Source organism: Gracilinanus agilis, chromosome 2, assembly GCF_016433145.1.
Source record: "Gracilinanus agilis isolate LMUSP501 chromosome 2, AgileGrace, whole genome shotgun sequence".
In the NCBI taxonomy this organism is placed as follows: Eukaryota; Metazoa; Chordata; class Mammalia; order Didelphimorphia; family Didelphidae; genus Gracilinanus; species Gracilinanus agilis.
Window position 1 is genome coordinate 582,477,652 of NC_058131.1, and position 19,231 is coordinate 582,496,882.

The 19,231-nt window shown below is 35.0% G+C and overlaps 1 protein-coding gene across 1 annotated transcript in view; it reads right to left on the reverse strand.

Moving 5' to 3' along the window:
- FAM189A1 (family with sequence similarity 189 member A1) overlaps positions 1-19,231 on the reverse strand; it is a 537,302-nt gene that overhangs the window by 2,614 nt on the left and 515,457 nt on the right. Inside the window, exons 10-13 of the mRNA XM_044662452.1 lie at positions 12,138-12,213; positions 5,173-5,760; positions 2,529-2,603; positions 816-1,135 (exon numbers count right to left, since the gene is read on the reverse strand). Of these exons, the coding sequence (XP_044518387.1) occupies positions 816-1,135; positions 2,529-2,603; positions 5,173-5,760; positions 12,138-12,213 (1,059 nt within the window). The remainder of the gene's footprint in view (positions 1-815; positions 1,136-2,528; positions 2,604-5,172; positions 5,761-12,137; positions 12,214-19,231) is intronic.

Consider the following 19,231-nt stretch of genomic DNA (forward strand, 5'->3'; position numbering starts at 1 on the left):
CATCTCTCTCTCTCTCTCTCTCTCTCTCTCTCTCTCTCTCTCTATATATATATATATATATATATATATATATATATATACATATATATATATATATATATATATATATATATATATATATATAATGGTCAATTTTAAGAGTCAGAAGGAGGTGTGATTCTAAAGTAATGGGCTAAATTCCATAAATCACATACAATAACTAATATTACATGAATCACACCAAATATATTCAACAACAGACCAGACCTATACTCAGCATGATTTTAGTTTTCTTAGATTATTCTGAAAAGCTTTTAGGAACTTGTAGGTTCTCAAAAGCAACAATTATGAACATCAGTCATTAATTATACTGTAGATGTATGAAAATTATAATCAATAAAATGTCCTAGTTAATAAAATTATAAATAAAACAAGAGACAACTGCAGGTACTAGGCAATGATTTCTGTTATCATCATGTTTGGGCGAGACCAGGTTTGGGAGTTGGGTAAAGAGACAGGAGAACAGGATCAATGAATATAAAGAATCTATAGGGCCAAACTGGATGATAATACTACTCCAAGTAAAGTCAGAGAAACACAAATGAATTCTGCTTTCCCAAGAAGCAACAGACTCCTTTTCTATTCATTTCGGTTAACTGCAATATATTTATTAAGTCTCTTTGTACTGAGCTGGGGTTGGGGGCAGAAAATAAAACAGAAGTAATTTAGCTCATTTCTAAAGCTGCCTCCTCACTCTGTCCAACAGGTTTAGAAATTTGGAGATCTCTGAGGAACAACTAGTCAAAAACTGTGGCAGGACCTTATGACACTCATACCTGGTCTATAATGTTGGCACTGTAGATGGCTTCTTCCATGTGTTGTTCATCAGATTTGATGACTGATCGGATAGTGTTCACCACATGCTGCACTTCTGGAGGGAGATTACAGTTTGAATGTTCCAAAAATTTAGCCACCAAAATTTTTGTGTCTTTATAGGCCTTAAGGTCCACTAAAGAGGGTGGCTGCTCTTTTGAGATGGTGTGTATGGCCTTTGGCTTTAACTGTTGGTCAACTTTCCTGGTATCCCTTTGTTTTCCAGTTGGCAAAAAATGGTCCTGATAAGCAGAAGCAGCCATGTGAGAGCTAGAAATGGAAACTAAAAAAGGGGAAAAATACAACTTTGAAAAAAAAAAAACAAAGCAAGCTGTCAAAACCAAAGAAAAGCAAACAGAAGCATGCCTGGGAGAAACCTTTTTGAGAAGCGTCTGGTACTCTCTAACTCAAACTGTGGATGGGTGTCTATCTCCCTTCACTCCTCAGTAGACCTGGCACTATCAAATCTGCAGGAGTCTATTGTTTTATTTGAAGACTAATACAGAGATAACACATATCTCTACAGAAAAATGGGAGAGTGGGAGGCCATTGAGTGATGAGACACACTTAGAGCATGAAAATAGCAATAGGTCAGTGGGCAATCGAGCTCAAGACTGGGAGATCTCCCTTCATACAACACAGAAGTTATAAAGATAGTATCCCTTAGCTTTGTGGTCTCCATAATATTAAAGGCATATTGCCTCCCTCTTTCTTGTTAATAACAAGAATGGTCTTATGTAGGTTTGGCAGTCATAGGTTTTTAAAGGTGGAAGACACCTTTAATCTACATTATTTGAGCAATCAGTACATTGAGTTCCAGAATAATTGGTTTGTACAAGGTCATGAAATTAGTAACTTAGTAAATTAGGAACTAGGTCTTCAACTCTTTTTCCCTGATGGACATTTTAATGTTTTTTGGGTTTTTTTTTTTGAGACCCCATGGAGTTTCATGTTTACAGTGAAAAAAGATTATTAAAAAGTGTAACAAGGGCTACCCTTTTGTGAACGTCAATAAAAAATGTGGAGTTGATGCCACGTGTGAAAGAAGTCATGCTGAAGATAATAGTGAAGATATATACAAGTGACCACAAAATAAATAATAAATGAGAGTAGAAATTCTATTTCCTGAACCATGTCTTGGTCCAGGTGAATTCTGGGTAAACTAATGTCCAGTCAAACCTGAATAAGTCAATTTACTCAACTAGTACTGGGTTATATTTTGACTCCCTCCCCACCACTCTCAAATGAAGAGTTAAGGAAAGAAAGGCAAAAGAAAATTTTAAAAAGGAATGGGTAATCAGAAGCACTTCAGCTTAAAACCAATAGGAGATTAAAAATGAGGGAGGAAGCACACAAATGATTACCACCATTCTGCCAAGAAGGTATCTCACAAAGGGAGAGCTCATATTAAAATCATTGGGCATATGTAGGGCTGAAGTAATGTTTTCTGATACATTCCACTAAGGGAAAAGGGAAAAGAAATACAGATGTTGGGTGTATGTACATGTTTAAACATTATACCTTATCACATGAAAAAAATTAATTTATTGAAGTATACTCAGTTACCATCTATGAAAACAACATATGAAACAATTCTCCTTCCCAGTCTAAACCACCATCTATTCTGTTGATGAGATAATAGCAAAGTTACACATGCAAAGATGATTTTACCTCACCTGTCTCTAAATCCGACTGAGATATTCCTGCTTCATGATGCTGGCTATATAGAGGTGTGTAGGAAGAGGTATCTCCTTTAACCAAAAAAAAATTAATTAAAATGTTGAAACATGCATTAAGAAAACAGCAGGAAAGACCCTTCCAAGACCAAGGAATCAATTGTAAATGATGAAACAAGTTGAAGGAAACAATTGGCCAATGCCTTTAAAACAAGCAATATATCCCTGGATAGGAAATAACACACCACTAAAACCCTTCAGCCTTTCAAACACCTCAAGTTAATGGTTATTTTCTTTGCTTTTACATACAAAATAATTTGATACAATCTTCAGTTGATTTCTTTTATTAAACACTTGAGGCATATTGGTGTTTCTTCAGGAAGCCTCAAGGTACCCACTTCAATAAAGTGAAACAATAAAGTTTTCTTCTTCGAATTGAGAGGGAAATTGCTTTGTGTGGGGGCAATTTTCTCTTTTTAATAGTCATGTACAGAGAAACAACAAACAATACTGATTCTCATTAATAATGTTTACATTTCAAGGTCTGACAAAACCCTCTCACTCCTTATTGAGCCCCAAATGGGAAGGTTACTGAGATCATATCACTGACTGTCACGAAACAATTACCACAAAACTTGTAGTGGTTTCCTACCCTCTTCTTAAATCTTAGACTCATGGAAAAAAACAAAAACAAAAACAAGGAAGAAACCCTCCATATGTGTGAGGAATATTTATTGCTCTTACAAAGACAAAAAGCTATTTTGAACTTCTAGATAGATTAAAAGACTCCCCCCCCTCCCTTCAGGGCATATTTATAATGAAAATCTGCTCTAACCTTCTTTAGTTGAATAGATAATTAAATCAGGAAATTAAAAAAAAAGAAAAGAAAAGAAAAACCCCACAAGATCCTCATCACCACCCAGAAAAGTCAGGATAAGGGAAATGCTGGCAGGAGTTGGCATCATGCCTGAAAATTCTGGCACATGTTCTACAGTTAGGCTCAGAAATTTTATGGGAACTATCAGTTTTCTAAACAGTCAGATTATTCCAGCAAGTAAAATTACCCTAAATGCAAGTCAGATACTTAAGGAAGTTTTATAATTTATTTGGGTCGTGGCAATACAACAAAGTCATTTGAGTGTTCCAGTAGAGCAGTATATACTGGCTCCCTCTATTAATGCAGCTTGGAAGATGTACTTGCTCCAAAAGAATATTTTACATAATATAAGATCTGTCCAATTTTGAAAGTGAGCGGAAGATAATACACAGCTCAATTCTTAGATACTCCAGGCAGAGAAGTAGAGATAGTAGCCGTAAATGTTCTTTGTATATGTATTATATGAAAAAGATCCCTTTTTTCATGTTGGGGCAATTATTAGGCCTCTCTTTAATATAAAAATAAGAAGATAAACTAGCAGTATCAATAATTGTATATACATAAAGAGTTTCAAAAACAATCATCTGTAGCCCTGACTACCTAAATTCTATTTTCTACATTGTGTTGCCATAGGAGGTACCCACAATACCCAGGATTTATCATTGAGAAAGTAACAGAAAACCAAAACCCAAACCCAGACCTAACACTTTGAAGTCTAAGGAATAAATTGTTGATGGAATAATGCCGATGGAAAATATTAAACTGTGTGTTTAAGATAAGCCATATAGATTGAAAACCATACTGTTATATATTCCACCTTTCATATATTCAGGTACATTGGCTTAATTTTTTCCTTATTTGACATACTGCATAATACAAAAAAGCATCAACTGTACAGATGAGTGGTTGTGTCATATTTAGCTGCTAGAAGAAAGGTTCCCACCAATGAAATTGCCTCACACGCTTCTAGGAGTCAACATGGTCAGCTCTGTACTAGCTAGAGTTCATAGAACATATGAGTTCTATGAAGCAATAGATGCATTATTCATTTATCATTTTTATTAATTAGGTGTATTGATTATACACATTATGTATATTCATTTTACACATATGCACACATACATACACGCACACACCCATGCCTCAAGACAAGACACCTACAACCACAAGAGCTCTACTCCAACTCTCTCATTCCACAGATCAGGAACAGGGAAGTATTTTGCCAATGTGTGTGAAATCCCCATCTCTTGGGCCTGTGCTCCTTTTCATGTGCATTGTGCCTTATTCCCAGGCCTTTCCAGGCTTATATTTGTGGTCAACATCTCCCCTTTCCCTGTTGTGAATCGAAAATGTTATCTATTCTCTTAACACTTTATTCTTTGTTTATGCATTTTATTACATTTAAATTTGTATCATACTTGCCTGTATACTTTTCTAATCAAATGAATCAAAGGGATGCCCTAAGATTACAGGGTTTGAAGGGTCATGCCTCATCATGTATACTTTTCTGTTCATTGCAGAAAGTCAGATAATTCAGAGCAGTTAGCAGAATGCCATTATTCATCTTTTACACCTATAGATTTCATCCCATTTGCTTTGCCCCATACATTTGTAAGTTACATTAAAGGGAATGAAATGCATAAAATATAGAATGAACTGAAGCCTACACGAACAAGGTGTTCTATAATAAAGTGTGACAAGTGCTACAATTAACTTAGGGATGGTTGGTGTGTACCCCAGCCCACCATCAATGTTGAAAAAGTTTACCTTCTGTGCTAGATGAACATGAAATAGGATCACTGGTAGATCGGACAATATTTGAAGTTCGTTTTTTCCTAGCGCGTCTTGGAGGGACAGTTCTCACTGGGCAGCCATGGTGTGAGGAAGTATTTGCAGGAACTGAACACAGAGAGGGCTGGGAATGAGTTGCAGAAGGCTGGCTAAAGGTCCCACAGCACATTTTCATTTGTTTCAACTGTGGCTGCGATTGATTCTCCCGCACAGAGCCCTGGGACTCTGAAAAGCTGTAATTTTCTGAAGAATAGTCTGGAGATCTCTGAGAAGAACTCTCATAGTCCTGGATCTGAGATCTGTCTAGAGAGGCTCTATGCCGGCAGCCTCTAGCCTCCATGGAGGAACATGGTGAGTGAGTCCTGTGGAACCTGCAGCGCACACTGCGATCCAAGCTGGTACAGCTACTGTCTGTGGCCGCTTTACGTATTGTACCATATGGAGAAAAGTCTGCAGAACGGAGGGAACCTTGAACTTCCAAAGAACAAAGGTCCTCGGAGGAGAAGCTATGATCTGGAATGTCAGCAACTTCAGATACCAAAAGAGAAGTACTATCAACGGAAACTACAAAAGAAGATTGTAACAAAAGCTTTAACATTGAATAAACTCATGCTTCAAGTAACTGATGGGACAAAATATTGAAATGCAAATTAGGAAATATAATAACAGCAATGACTCTATCTTTCCATTCCAGTATCTAACTTTGTCTGATATAAAACTCTGAAGCTTTAAAATTCCAGCTCACTTTTTCCTCTTTATGATGCTCAAAATCTTTAGTAGAACCTTTTGAGACCCTGAGATATAAGATGCATAGAATCATAGTGCAAAAATACTTTTAAAATACCCAGGTAAGCATCACACACCTCTCTGGTTCCAAGTGACCAGGCACTTTTTGGTGCGTGGGGGTGAAGTGTGGATGGGAGTGATCTGGAATAGAAAATTTTAAAAAATGCTTCAATTGCTACTCTAGATCCAATCTTTTCAAAGGATGCTGGATCCACATATTAAATAATAAAAGAAACAGGGAAGCTGGAAGCACTAAAGCCCATTCTGTCCAAAGTTGAACAAGTGTTTGACAAGAAGTGACTTTAAAAGTCCATTAGTGCTAGGTTCATTTTTTGTCCAGGAAATGGTACCTTCTGCCAGAGTGAGGATAGGCAATTCTGGTGAAAACAAATTAACTGCCACTTCTAGCCTTAAACAAGACCTTCATAAGCCAATGATGTAACTAATGAAGACAGGGGCCTTATAAAATGTAGATGCTTACCTCACATACAGATGAGGAAAATTAACTTGATGCTAAGCATTTAAACTCTTTTTAGCACTGCATATTCTATGAGTCAGTGAAATACCTTCTTCCTCTCTTAGGATGACCTCAACTCCTACTTTCTTTTAGGCATGTCAAGGCCATCAGAACTGGAAAGAATTATACGTATAAGAGTAAAACGGAACCAGATTGGAGGTTGAACTCCTTTAACTCAAATCATCCTTTTCTTCCCCACCCCATCCACACCATCCCGGTCTTAAATTTTCTCTGACTTTGATTATCCACCCCTTCCCTATTTTTTAATCTGATGAAGAGTGGATCTTTCTCTGCTCTACTTATGAACTCAATTTTCCCATTTAAGCTCCCTCTAGAAACTTTCTTGAATATTCATTTGAAATCAGTTATGTTCTTTTCTTCTGTATTTTTAATTTCTCCCTTTCTATTAATTCAGTCTTCTTTGGCTATTCCAAAACAAACCAAAAAACCTCTCAGTCCTACTACCTGCCCCCTGCCCAGCTACCATGTTCTACTTGGTTGTTAAAACTTGTTGAGGTTATCAGATGTCTCAAAGGAAATATCTTCATTCCCTGTCTGTTTCTTTTAACAAACATTCAAGCCAACAAATGTATTGAATGACTACCCAGTGAAAAGTCTTGTGCTAAGTGATAGGCACACAAAACGAAGATGGAAAAATAGTCTTTGCCTTCGAGGGCCTTATGCTCCATGAGGGATCTGATACTTGAATAGTTAATTAAACACATGATAAATTGAGAAAAGAGAAATAATTAATGCTATCAAAGAAAGGTTGCCAGCAAGTGATGGCACCTGAATTAATCCTTGAAAGAAAGATTTTAACAGGTGGAGGTGAAGAGGAAGTGCACTCCTGGCATCAGGCACAATTTGTGCAAAGATTTGGCAATAGGAGATGGGATTCTGAGTTTAGGGAAGAGCAAATAGTATAGTTTGCTTGAAAGATAAAGTAAAAAAAAAGTGGAGTGTTGTGAATGTAGCCTGAAGCCAGATTATGAAAGACTTTAAATACAAACTGAGAGGTATACATTTTCTCCTATTAAAACTACAATAATACAAACTAGCATTTATATTTGTATAGTGCTTCAAGGTCTGCAGAGCACTTTACATATATTATCTAATGAGCCTCAACAACCTTGGGAGATAGGTATTATTTTCATTTTAAAGATAAGGAAACTGAGTAGAAGTTAAGTGACTTGTCCAGCCAGTGAATGTCTGAGACTAGATTAAGTCTTCCTGACATCAATTGCAACTCTATGTTCAATGGGTCACCTAGTTGCCTAGAAATAACAGGGAGCTACTGGAGATTTTTCAGCAAGAAAAATAAAGCCGTCACTCCTGTGCTTTAGGAATATCATTCTGGAAGATGTGTGGAAAATATTTATTGGAGAAAAGAGAGACCAGAAGCAGGGATGGGACCATTATAATAGTTAAGATGACAAGTGATAAACATCTTAACTACAGTGGTGGATTGTAAATGCAGAGAAGGGGATGCATGTGAAGGATATTATTTTTAAGCAGAATTGATAAGATTTAGTAAGTGACTGGATTTAGGGGAGGCAAGGAAGAGAGAAGAATCAAGAATGACTTCAAGGTGGTAATGCTTCGACAATTGAAAAGATCAAAGAACCCACTTTAGAAATGGTAAGTGTTTAATCAATATCTGTCACAATATGAAAATTAAATGAAATTGACAAGTTTCAGAAAGGAATGGTTTGGGGAGAAAGTAATGAGTTCAATTTTTGACATACTGAATTCTGATTAAATTATGGATCTATTCCATACTGTGGGATGTGTGGAAATGATGTAGTATTGTTTGTCAGGAGAGGGATTGGAGCTAACCTTATAGTTTGGGAGTTATATTAAAAAAAAGGAAAGGGACAAAAAGCAATGAATTCCAGGTCTAATGATCCATCATTAAATAGTGATCTGTGGATGGGGAAGAAATATTCATACATCTTCACTTCCTCAAAGCTCACTAGTATGCTGGCATTCCTTTTGTTCTTATTTCTTCACATCTATTTGAATCTGGCTTTTGCTCCCAACTCCTCAACTGAACCTTCTTTCTCAAAGGGCTTTAATAATCTCTAAACTGCCAAATACAAAGGTGCTTTCTCAATCTGCATTCTCCTTGGTATTTTTTTCCCTGCTTATGACATGGCTGATGGTACAAGTCTACCTTTCTTGATTTCCACGATGTTGTATGAAGTTGGTTTACTTGCTAGCTTCCTAGCCATTCTTTTGGCTCCTCTTCTTCCTTCTGTCCTGTAAATGTAAGTGTTTTCTAGGGTTTTCAAGATATCCTGAAGATTATAATCTAACCTTCAAAGCCCAGTTTATAGACTACTTTCTCCATGAAATCTTTTTTGATTCTCCAATCTAAAATATGGAATGAATGCAACTTTTTGTACCTCTTATTGCACTTTTGCATTCTACCTTGTGCTATAGGGTTTTGATTTTATGTTCCTATTGCATTCATGTGACACAATTGGCCAGAATCTTCTTCTATATTCTTTTACCTTTTTGAGTTTTCAACAACCTCCTTTCTTCTAATCCTACTTCCACCTATCTAATCACTCCTCAGTTTCCTTAGTTGCACTAACATCTGTCCAGACTTCAGATGTCAAGCCACATACCCATTCAGTTGCTAAATATTGCCATTTCTACCTTCCCACCTCTTGCTTCTAGCCTGTTATTTCTTCTTATTCAGTCACTCCCTTAATTCAGATCTTCACTTCTCATCTGGACTATTGAAATGCCTTCCTATTTGACTTCTCTTCCTCAGGTCACTCTCCACTACAATCATCTCAGATGCCAAAGTGATTTTCTTTATGTAGACCTGACCAGATAATTCCTCCCTTCAATAAATTCCAAAGAATCCTTACTGTTTTTAGGGGGAAAACTCCATTTTGCTCCATTTTGTTTTTTAAAGTCCTCTACAACTTGGCCCCAACATTTCTTCCCAGACTCATTATACACCATTGTCCTTCCTACATTCTATAATCCAAGCCAAAGTAGCCTTCTTTGTTCCTCAAACAAAATGCAATACAAAGCCTTTATTGATTCCTCTGTTTTACAATGGCTTCCCTCCTAACAACCTTGCACTTATTTTGAACTTCTCTGTATATCTACTCTGTATCTACTTATACATGTACATGTTATCCACCCCAATAGAAGGTCATGTCTTTTGGAGAAGGAATTATTTCATTGTTTTGATCTTTGTAAACTCCAGTACTTGGCACAAGGCTTGGCACAGAAGAGGTACTCAATACATTATTATTTATTGATTGTTTTGTTTATATATATATATATGTTTACACACATACGTGTGTGTATAATCTTATGCCCATCAAATAAATTATTAAGGATCACAGTTTTGAGATGAGAAGGACAATAAAAGTCATATAATCCAATCTAATCATTTTACCGATGAAAAAAACTGACCCCTAGACAGAGTGACTTGTCCAAGATCATCACAAAGTAATTAAATAGTAAAACTATTCCAAAGGGAGCATAGGTGTAACATCACCAGTATTGACAAGGACATCAACCAAAGATTTCTCCCTCTTCTGAAAATTCTCCATATTTTTCTTGTGATATCCATTCCATTCTTCCTTGGTTGTACTTATTTTATATTTTATTTCTTCTAAAAGTGGGCAAGGAATATATTGTATTGAACTCTGTATTCCCACTTGCTAGCTAGTATATAACATAATTATTTTAACAGATAAAACTACTTCCTGAATGTATAAATGAATGAAATTGAATCAATGAAAACCCTTGAAAACATTCTTCTCTTTCTGAACCTGTACGGTTTTCTTTTTTAACTACAGACATTGTAATTTGAAGGTTGCAAAAAAGGGCAATTTACTTGTGTTTTTTCATTTTTGTTTTTTAGACTTCCCGTTTCTTGAGATAAAGTGATAATAGTAATAAGAACAACAAAATAATGACATTCTATGCAGGATTTCACACATCAGAAAAAAAAAAAGATTTGTCATATTGTCTAAGAAAAGAGTATAAGCCATACCATCTTGAAAGGTAATTTGAAAAAGAAGGTCTAAAGTATTCCAGCTAAGAGGTACTTCTAATAAATCACTAGAGAAAAGGAAACCCCCTCCTCCACTTTCTCAAGTAAAAGTACTTCATAGGAAATGAGTAATTGAGTTCAGTAAATTTCTCAGTACAAGAAAATATATGTAAAGGTAGTTTCAGTTTCAATTTGGTGTTACTAAAATTATTTCTCTGGCTATTGTTTGGGGAAAACATATAATTTTTTAGGAATTATAGTTATGTATTATGTTAATACAAAACCTCCAAATACCTAAACCACAAAAAAGTTTTTTTTGAAAAATGAATTATTCAAACCTCTTGTATGTCTTTGTGATTATATATTTTTAGGACGAGCACATAGCTAATAATTTAGTTCCTTTGAGAAGTGGAATTATAGGGAACTATATCATCCTTTATTATATAATCTGTTTACTGAATGTGACTTGGCTCAAGAGACCTGTTTTCATTCAATTCAGCAGTTCCCTTTCCATTAGCAAAATATAAGCTAAGTCCATTTGCCAATCTGCATGTGTTATTTCAAATCAATAAGCATTTTGGGAAGCACAGAATTTTGAATTCTCATAGTATCTTAAATATTTCCCAGTTTTTGAAAACATTTTTATAAAATATTTAATAGGTTTAGGTTTATTTTTCTGCTGTATTTTAAAAATATCTCTCTGCTTAGAATTGTTATTGGAACTGGAAGACACAATTTTAAGATTCTCTAAGACTACTTATCATACTCTATTTCCTGAAAGCCTCACCAATGAAGGGAATTGCTTCTGCTCAATTCACTTTCACCTCTTGAAAACCCTGGCTCTTCACAGGTATTTGCTTAAATATCACTTCCTTTAGAGGCCTTTCCTAATCCTCACCCCATTAGTTAGTACTTTTCCCTTCATCACTAAGAATTTTCTTTGATACACATTCTGCTTAGGCTATTCTAAAGTGCTATTCATTAGAATATAAATTCCTTCAATACCATTTTATTTCTGAAGGGATTTTTACTTTTGTCTTTTTATCCTCAGTGCCTAGTGCTGTGGGTGCCACATAATTAGTGCCTTATAAAGTGTCTGTCGGTTGATGGATTGAATGAGAAGTAGCAAATATGCTTTGTCCACAAATGAAATCCTTTTGAAACTATTTATGTCACTGATATTCCTTTGACTCTCTCAATGGTGAAGACTTCACCATAAGGATCGCTATGGTGCTAAATGCAAAGAAAGAGCCAGGATCCTCAAGTCCTAGTGATGTTGGGTATAGGTTCTTTTTTGGAACCAGGAACTAAGCTAGAAGGCCACATTTCATGTACTACAAAAGGACAAAAGCAGAACGGCATTTATTAGATCAGATACCCTAAAGGAATGTTTCTGGATATACCAACTGTTTAATTTTTCTCTTACCAATTCTGGGCAAAAGTAAGGAGGAACCAAGAATGAAAGCAACACTTATGAAGGAATGGTTGCTAATTCAGTCTCCTTACAGTGAAGAAAAAAGTGGGAGAATAAAATACTTTTCTTATGGAAACTCTATAAACTATGATTACTTCAAGTGTCATCATAAAGAGATCTACTCTATGAGGTAAGCTTACCTTGTGTGCTGAAACCAGCAGTTGTATTTTGATCCCCCAAGCTTGATTCCATTACTTGCTGGTCTAGGCTGGTAACCTATAGCAAGAAAACAAAAGTGGCATGTATTTGACTTCGATGAGACTCAGATTCATTAATAATCAGAACTAAAACAAATTATGTAAATGACATATTGCCATCCAGGGATAATGGGTCATTTGAAAGCTCTCATCCAATTTCTGATATTCACATATATATGTTTGTTTGTTTTTTCACTCTGGGTGGAATTTAGGAGTGTGAAGATATATATTAGTCCGAGGTCATTCCTGACCTTCCTGATATACTAGGATGTTGAAATCAACAGAGAGAAAGGTCACCATTACCATTATAAGATAACTTCCCATGATTCCTGATTCTTCAGGAAATTATTGTCTATCTAGAGAAAATACAACAATCATTGAATAATAATGATGATTCTTATAACATCAGACAGATGTCCTTTTATGAAAGCCTTGTATCAATTCTCCCTATCCTTTCTTTATTCTAAATCCTTTATTCCACCTAATTCTTCTCCTCAAAGAGTTAAAGAATGAGCAACCTCTGGTGGAGAGGGGAATGATTCATTGGCTTCCTTCCCCCACTTTTTATTTTCTCATAGCACTTATTCCTAACTTTACATTATCTTTATTCCAAGGGAAATATTTCAACTTAAAAAACAAACAAACAGTTCTGTCACTTGGCTGGTATACAGAACCTCTGATAAAGGATATATAGATCTTCTTTTACTAATCTAAACTGACACTTGTTTTGTAATCAATAGCCTTACAAATTGCCTGGGTCACTTTGGAGTAAAATGGCATTTCTACGGTCACACAGTCAGTATACAACTGAAGCAGGACTTGAATCTTGCTGACGCCAAGGCCAACTTTATCTATTATACCATGCTGCTTCGTTGGGAAATTAATAGCAGTGGATTCCCAACTTTTGCATGGTGGATTCTTTCTTTTTCTTCCTCCTTCCATATATATATAATTTACATATACATATATACATAAGCAGCATATATGTATAATTGCTTAAACAGAGTAACAGATTTCTCTTAAGAATACATATACATATGTACAGAATTCTTTGTGGATATATTTGCTTCTAGGAAGATCCATATATACTCGCATAATTAGATAATACTACTGCAGCATCTTAGAATATGTACTAGAATATGAACAAACATACAATAAGTGTATAGAAACAAAATCTATTTTAAAGTAGACCCAAATGTATTGTTATTTCATATGCATGTAACCTTCAGTTACAAAAAACCTATTTTTGAAATCCTAAGTGATTTTAAAATTGCTTAGGGAATTTAGCTATAAATAATGAGTTGCTGGGGGAAATTGGGAAAGGTGATCTGAGCCCAAGTGTAGTAGTTAGATTTCAACTCAGGTAATTAGATTTCTGCCTATCTATACGTCCCTTGCCGCTTTAATCAAATAGGTTATTTTTATTTCTACTCTTTAACTTTAAACTAAAACTTTGAAACACTGTAAGCATAAAATGACTATAGTGTACATTGCAAGAAGATGTGAAATACTGGCTGTAAGGTAGCTCTAAGCATTCTATATAGTTACTATTTAAATTAATTAGCAGTTATTAAATATCTGCTACATGATACATACACAAAGACAGACAAGAAACAATTTCTACCCTCAAGAACTTCATATTCTATTAGGAAGCTATTCTAGCTGGTTTAGCTTTGGGGACAATTGAGTGACCAGCTCCAGCACAAGAATCTCTTGAACTTCCTCATTTGCAAACACATCTCTAATTCTTTTTCCTGGGCTCAGCACTCAGGTGTAATGACAATAACACTAGCTAACATTGTGTAGCATTTTAAGGTTGGTAAAGCACTTCACATATATTATCTCACTTCAGCCTCAAGCTTAACACAGTAACTAGTACATAGCAGAGACAAAAAATGTTTGTTAAAACAAAGTAAAATGATGAGTAGAAAATAGCTATTCTAGAGAGCAATAATCAGTCAAGCAACTCTTAATCTAGTCAAGTCTAGACTTGTCAAATTGCCATAATCTGTTATTATATTTTTTGTTTGCTCTCTATTTCTGTTTTTGGGAATTGAGTGAATGTGCTTTCATGCTGGAATATGAAGTAAATAACAAATATTTGATGTCAATCTACAATGGAGGGAATTTTGTAAGTAAATGCCAGTTAGCAATATTTTTGATATTTACTTATGAAGATTTGAATCTATATTAATAAATACCTAATGATGAGACATGACAAACAGGATAATCGCAAAAAACAACAACAAAAAAAACCCAACCCTGAGAAGTGTAAGGATGGGATTTGTGCTCCTTAACAATTACAGAAGACTTATATGAAGTGATGCAAAGTGAAGCAAATAAAACCAGGAGAACATCATACACAGTAGCAACAACAATAATGCATGATGATCAAATGTGAATGACTTAACTATTAGCAAGACAAGGATCCAACTACAAGGTACTTATGACGAAAAATTATATCTACTGCCATAGAAGGAACAGATGGAAGTCTGATGAAGATTGAAAATACCATTCTTCATTTTATTTCCTCCATGAACTTTTCTCATGTAAGCAACCTTGTTCCACAACATGAAGAACATGAAAATATGTATTATATGTTGAAATATGTACCACCTATGTCATATTACTTGCTTTCTTAGGGAGGGTTATTGGGAGGGAGAAAGAAAGCATGGATTGCAAAATGACAGAAAAGGAATATTTAAAATTATACCGACATGTAATCTGGAACAAATAAAAATAAAACCTAATGGTACGCAGATCTGTAAAGAATTCTTTCCTCGATTCACAAGAAACCAAATACCACCACAAAAGACTTGATCTTCATTATGATGTTCTACTCCTGGTTCTCCTCCCTTCCCAACCACCCTCCACATCCCCATCAACATTATGAGTTTTTGGCAGCCCCTTTCAAATCTACTGTCTGAAAAAACCGAACTTCCTATTAATAAATGATTATAAATAAAGCAAAAGGACACAAATAAATACTAAATAAAGGTTGAGAGTGGATTATATGGACCTCATTTAAAAATAAGGCATCACTTTGGCTCTTCTATAGCCACATATTGCTTAATTCAAGTTGGTTACAATAGGTGGCAGATACTAGAAATGATCATCAATCACATCTGTGCAAGCAGTAGTTGTCAAGTACTTTAAATCTGACCCTCTACAAAACTGAAATCAACATTTCTACACTAGAATGATTAGGAAAAGAACTTTTTATAGAACGTTGGAACTGACAGGGATGAAAACATCTTTTCTTTTTCAGATGAGAAAACTGACTCAGAGAAGTCATGTGATCTGCCCAATATTATACATCTGGTTGGTGTCATAGATGGATTTAGGACCTGACTCTCATGGCTTTTGGTTCAGTGTCCTTTCTATTGCACCATACAGGATTTTAGATTAAAGTGCATACGTAATGAAAAAAATGAAGAATAAATTTATTCATCACAAAGTTAAATTGAAAAAAAAATTTAAAACCAAGCCTCATATACAGAACTACAGGCAGTAGGAAAGATGGTAGCATAAACATTCTAATATAGATGTCACATAAATAACAAATATGGCATGCTCTTGTACTATTAAATGGAAGGAATTTTATTCATAGATATGCTACTTTTGTCAGCCATAGCAATAATGACAGAATAAATTGCCATGTAAACTTGCTTTCTCCTACTCAAGGGATGATGGAAACTTGCTAATAAAACAACAAGAAGCCACGGAAATTATTCCATATTTCTAAGTTTATACCAAACTAGTGGTTGGGTCTATGGTGAAAGTCTTTAGATTCTTGGCAATTTCAGGAAATTTGTACTAAAAATTAGCATGGTTCAACTTTAGACATTCTTAACAAGTGAAAACTGGTAATTATTCCATTTGCCCTCCAGTTGAAGATTAAATTCACTTATAAAATAAACATATAAATATAATTTAGTTGGAAAAAACATTAAATAACTTATTCCTGGAATTTTGATGAGTCTCTGAAAATAGCCTCCACTAATGAGAACTTAATAAATGTTTTGTGACAATGAGGAAACAACCTCCTAGTTGTTCTTGCATCTTTCAGAAGGATCTCTGTGCTTCAAGGGCATGGATCATGGTCAAATCATGCTCAAGTCAACAACAATGAAATAGTGTTGACCTCTGTTCTTCCTACCCAGTAACTCTTCTCTGTGCATAATGGTTGTAATGTAATATAAGACATTTGTATTGACTCTATCTGCTGAAGAATATTGGTTTTAAAAAGGTGACTTGAAGAATATTGAAAACAAAAGCTAAACTCTATAAGTGCAATTTCTGCAGAAATAAAGAAGAAAAATCAGGGCCCTTTCATTATATTTACACACAAAATTATCCTATAATTCCACTGTAAATTATCAATGAGTTTGGCCACAGAAGAAAGTTTTGACTTGCTGCTTAAGAATTCTATTTAAAACTACAGGAACACATAGCAGCGATATAGCAAAAGTGAATGTGAAAAGAATTTTATTCAAATGTATGTAATTTGTAATAATTATAAATTATAAATGCAAATGATAGATAATATTGTATAGTAAATGTGATAGTATTAATTTAATGAATATAATCAATCCTAAAATAACTAATCCTTAAAAGTAGGATTAAAAAAACTACTACTATTTTTTATATTTTAAGACTAGCTAGAAGAAGCAGTCACTTTTTGCATCTGTCTATAGCTTCTGTACAGCTTCTATTTCTCCCTTCTGTCAGTCTGTCTTCCTCTCTTTGTAAAAATGACTGCCGATATGTAATTTATGTGCAGTTTATACTAGCAAGTGGAATCAATTAACCTTCTGCTTGTCTAGGGGGAAAGGACTCTTGCTTTAAATGGGAACAAATCTTTAATGTTTAGTCAGGTCAGAACTCTTGATCTACCCCCTGGGGAAGAGTGCAGCTGGTATGGACTTCTTTTTCGTTTTGTAGAGGGTAATGGATTTCATTGACTTTCATACCCTCAGCAGTGTCTATGGCATTGAAAAGTGGTCACTAAGCCATTAGGACCAAAAGGCAAAAAAAACCAGCAAAAGAGCACAGCCAAGTCATTGGGAAGCTCTCAGCAGGTTTGCATAATTTGTTCAAATGGTCTCTTTTCAAGGAAGGGGGAAAAATAAACAGACTGTGGAAAAGCAATGGCTACGCCATAATATTTAGATTTAAAACTCCTCGAATTTAAAGTTTTTCAATATTCAAAAGGATACGAAACTCATAAAAGAAATGTTATTTCAACAAAGCCAAATTACAGAATTTCTAATCTTTTCACAGATGATTTCAAAAAGTGCTCAGAAAAAGCAATATGCCCCCAGAGTACTCTATTCTTTAGAAAATTCAACTTATGCAGCTATAATAGGACAAAATATTGATGAATCAAATTCTCCCCAGTGCCCAAGTACTACTAAATGATACCCATGCCTCCCATAACATGTACTATCCATTGGGAATACCACTGAAAAGATAAAAATTTCATATTTTGTATATATAATAACTTTCTTAGAGAAATCAAAATTCTTTTTGAGCACCATAATGTTAATCCTTACTATCTCTGTGCAACATGATTTTACCCACATGAAACCACCCCCCAAAAGACATTTAAATAAAAATGTGAATTTTTTTATGTTGCTGGGGTAAACCAAATCATCTCCTAATTTAGGAGGAAAATTGTTTGCAGTCAAGAAAATCAAGTGGACACCACTATGTTTTCTTACTATTTCTTGCTACTCTGATTATGGGTCATCTTATTCTGGAAAATAGGCCATGATATAAACACAAGGACATCAGTAAGACAGAGACAATAATGCCATAAGAAAACCTCTAGTAATTTACCAGTTTTTCTAAAGATTTATTACCATCAACAGTTACTTCTCTATTTCTTAAGAAGCCTGAGAAGGCATTCCCACTCATGTAACAACTCTCAGCTTCAGCAAGAGTTGGCTTTCCATTTATTTTTGCAAACCAATCAAGGAAGCATGAGGTTGTTTAGGCCCCAGTCTGAATTTCACTACTATAGGAAAAGAGATTAGAGAAACCTCTATTTATTGCCAAGTGTAATACATTTTAGGATTTTTTACAACTGCCTTATTTGAAGGTTTTGCAAGAAAACATTGAATTAAGCCTGTGGAAGTTCTCTGGAAAATACAATTCATTAACATGATGCACCTATTATACACATATACCTACTAACCTACAAATACTGCTGCTATTACTATTGGGGTGTGGGGGGGCGGGGAGCTAGGTGGCACAGTGGATAGAGCACTGGGCTTGGAAAGAGGAAGGCTCATCCTAATGAGTTCAAATCTGGCCTAAGACACTTACTACCTGTGTGACCCTGGCAAGTCATTTAACCCTGCTCACTGTAGTTCCTCATAAGTAAAATGAGCTGGAGAAAGAAAAACCACTCCAATATCTTTACCAAAAAAACAAAAAACAAACAAACAAAATAACAAAAAACAAACCCAAATGGGATAATGAAAACTTGGACATGCCTGAAAAATGACTGAAGAACTACTATGGGGTTCAAATCCCACTTTTTATGTTTGCTACTTGTATGATAGGTGAAAAAACTACTTAAACTTCCTGACTCTTAGTTTTCTCATCTCTAAAGTAAAGGAGGCTGGACTGAATGGTCACTTAAGCCCCTTCTAGCTCTGGATCTCTGATCTTATAATCCTATTATTAGAGTTTATCCAAAGATGCAAAACTGTCTCTTATAATGTTAAGTGGTGATTATGTAGCTAGACCACTAAGTGGTTGGGACAAGGATGAGAAATGAATAGCAGGTGTGAGAATGACAGTATAAATCTTCAGACTCTTAGCAGGAGGTTACAGCTAAATCATGATGTTTTGTTCATAGAATGTAGCTTTCAAGCAAGGAGAGTACATGTATTTTCTGCAAGAACTGTAACTATGGTTACTCTCTCCCAAAATGAGTAATACATGAATTTAGAATTTGGAGAGGGGAAGGAAGGGAAGAAATTGAAACCAAAATCATTTTTCATCAATACATTAAGGATCTGTGTTGT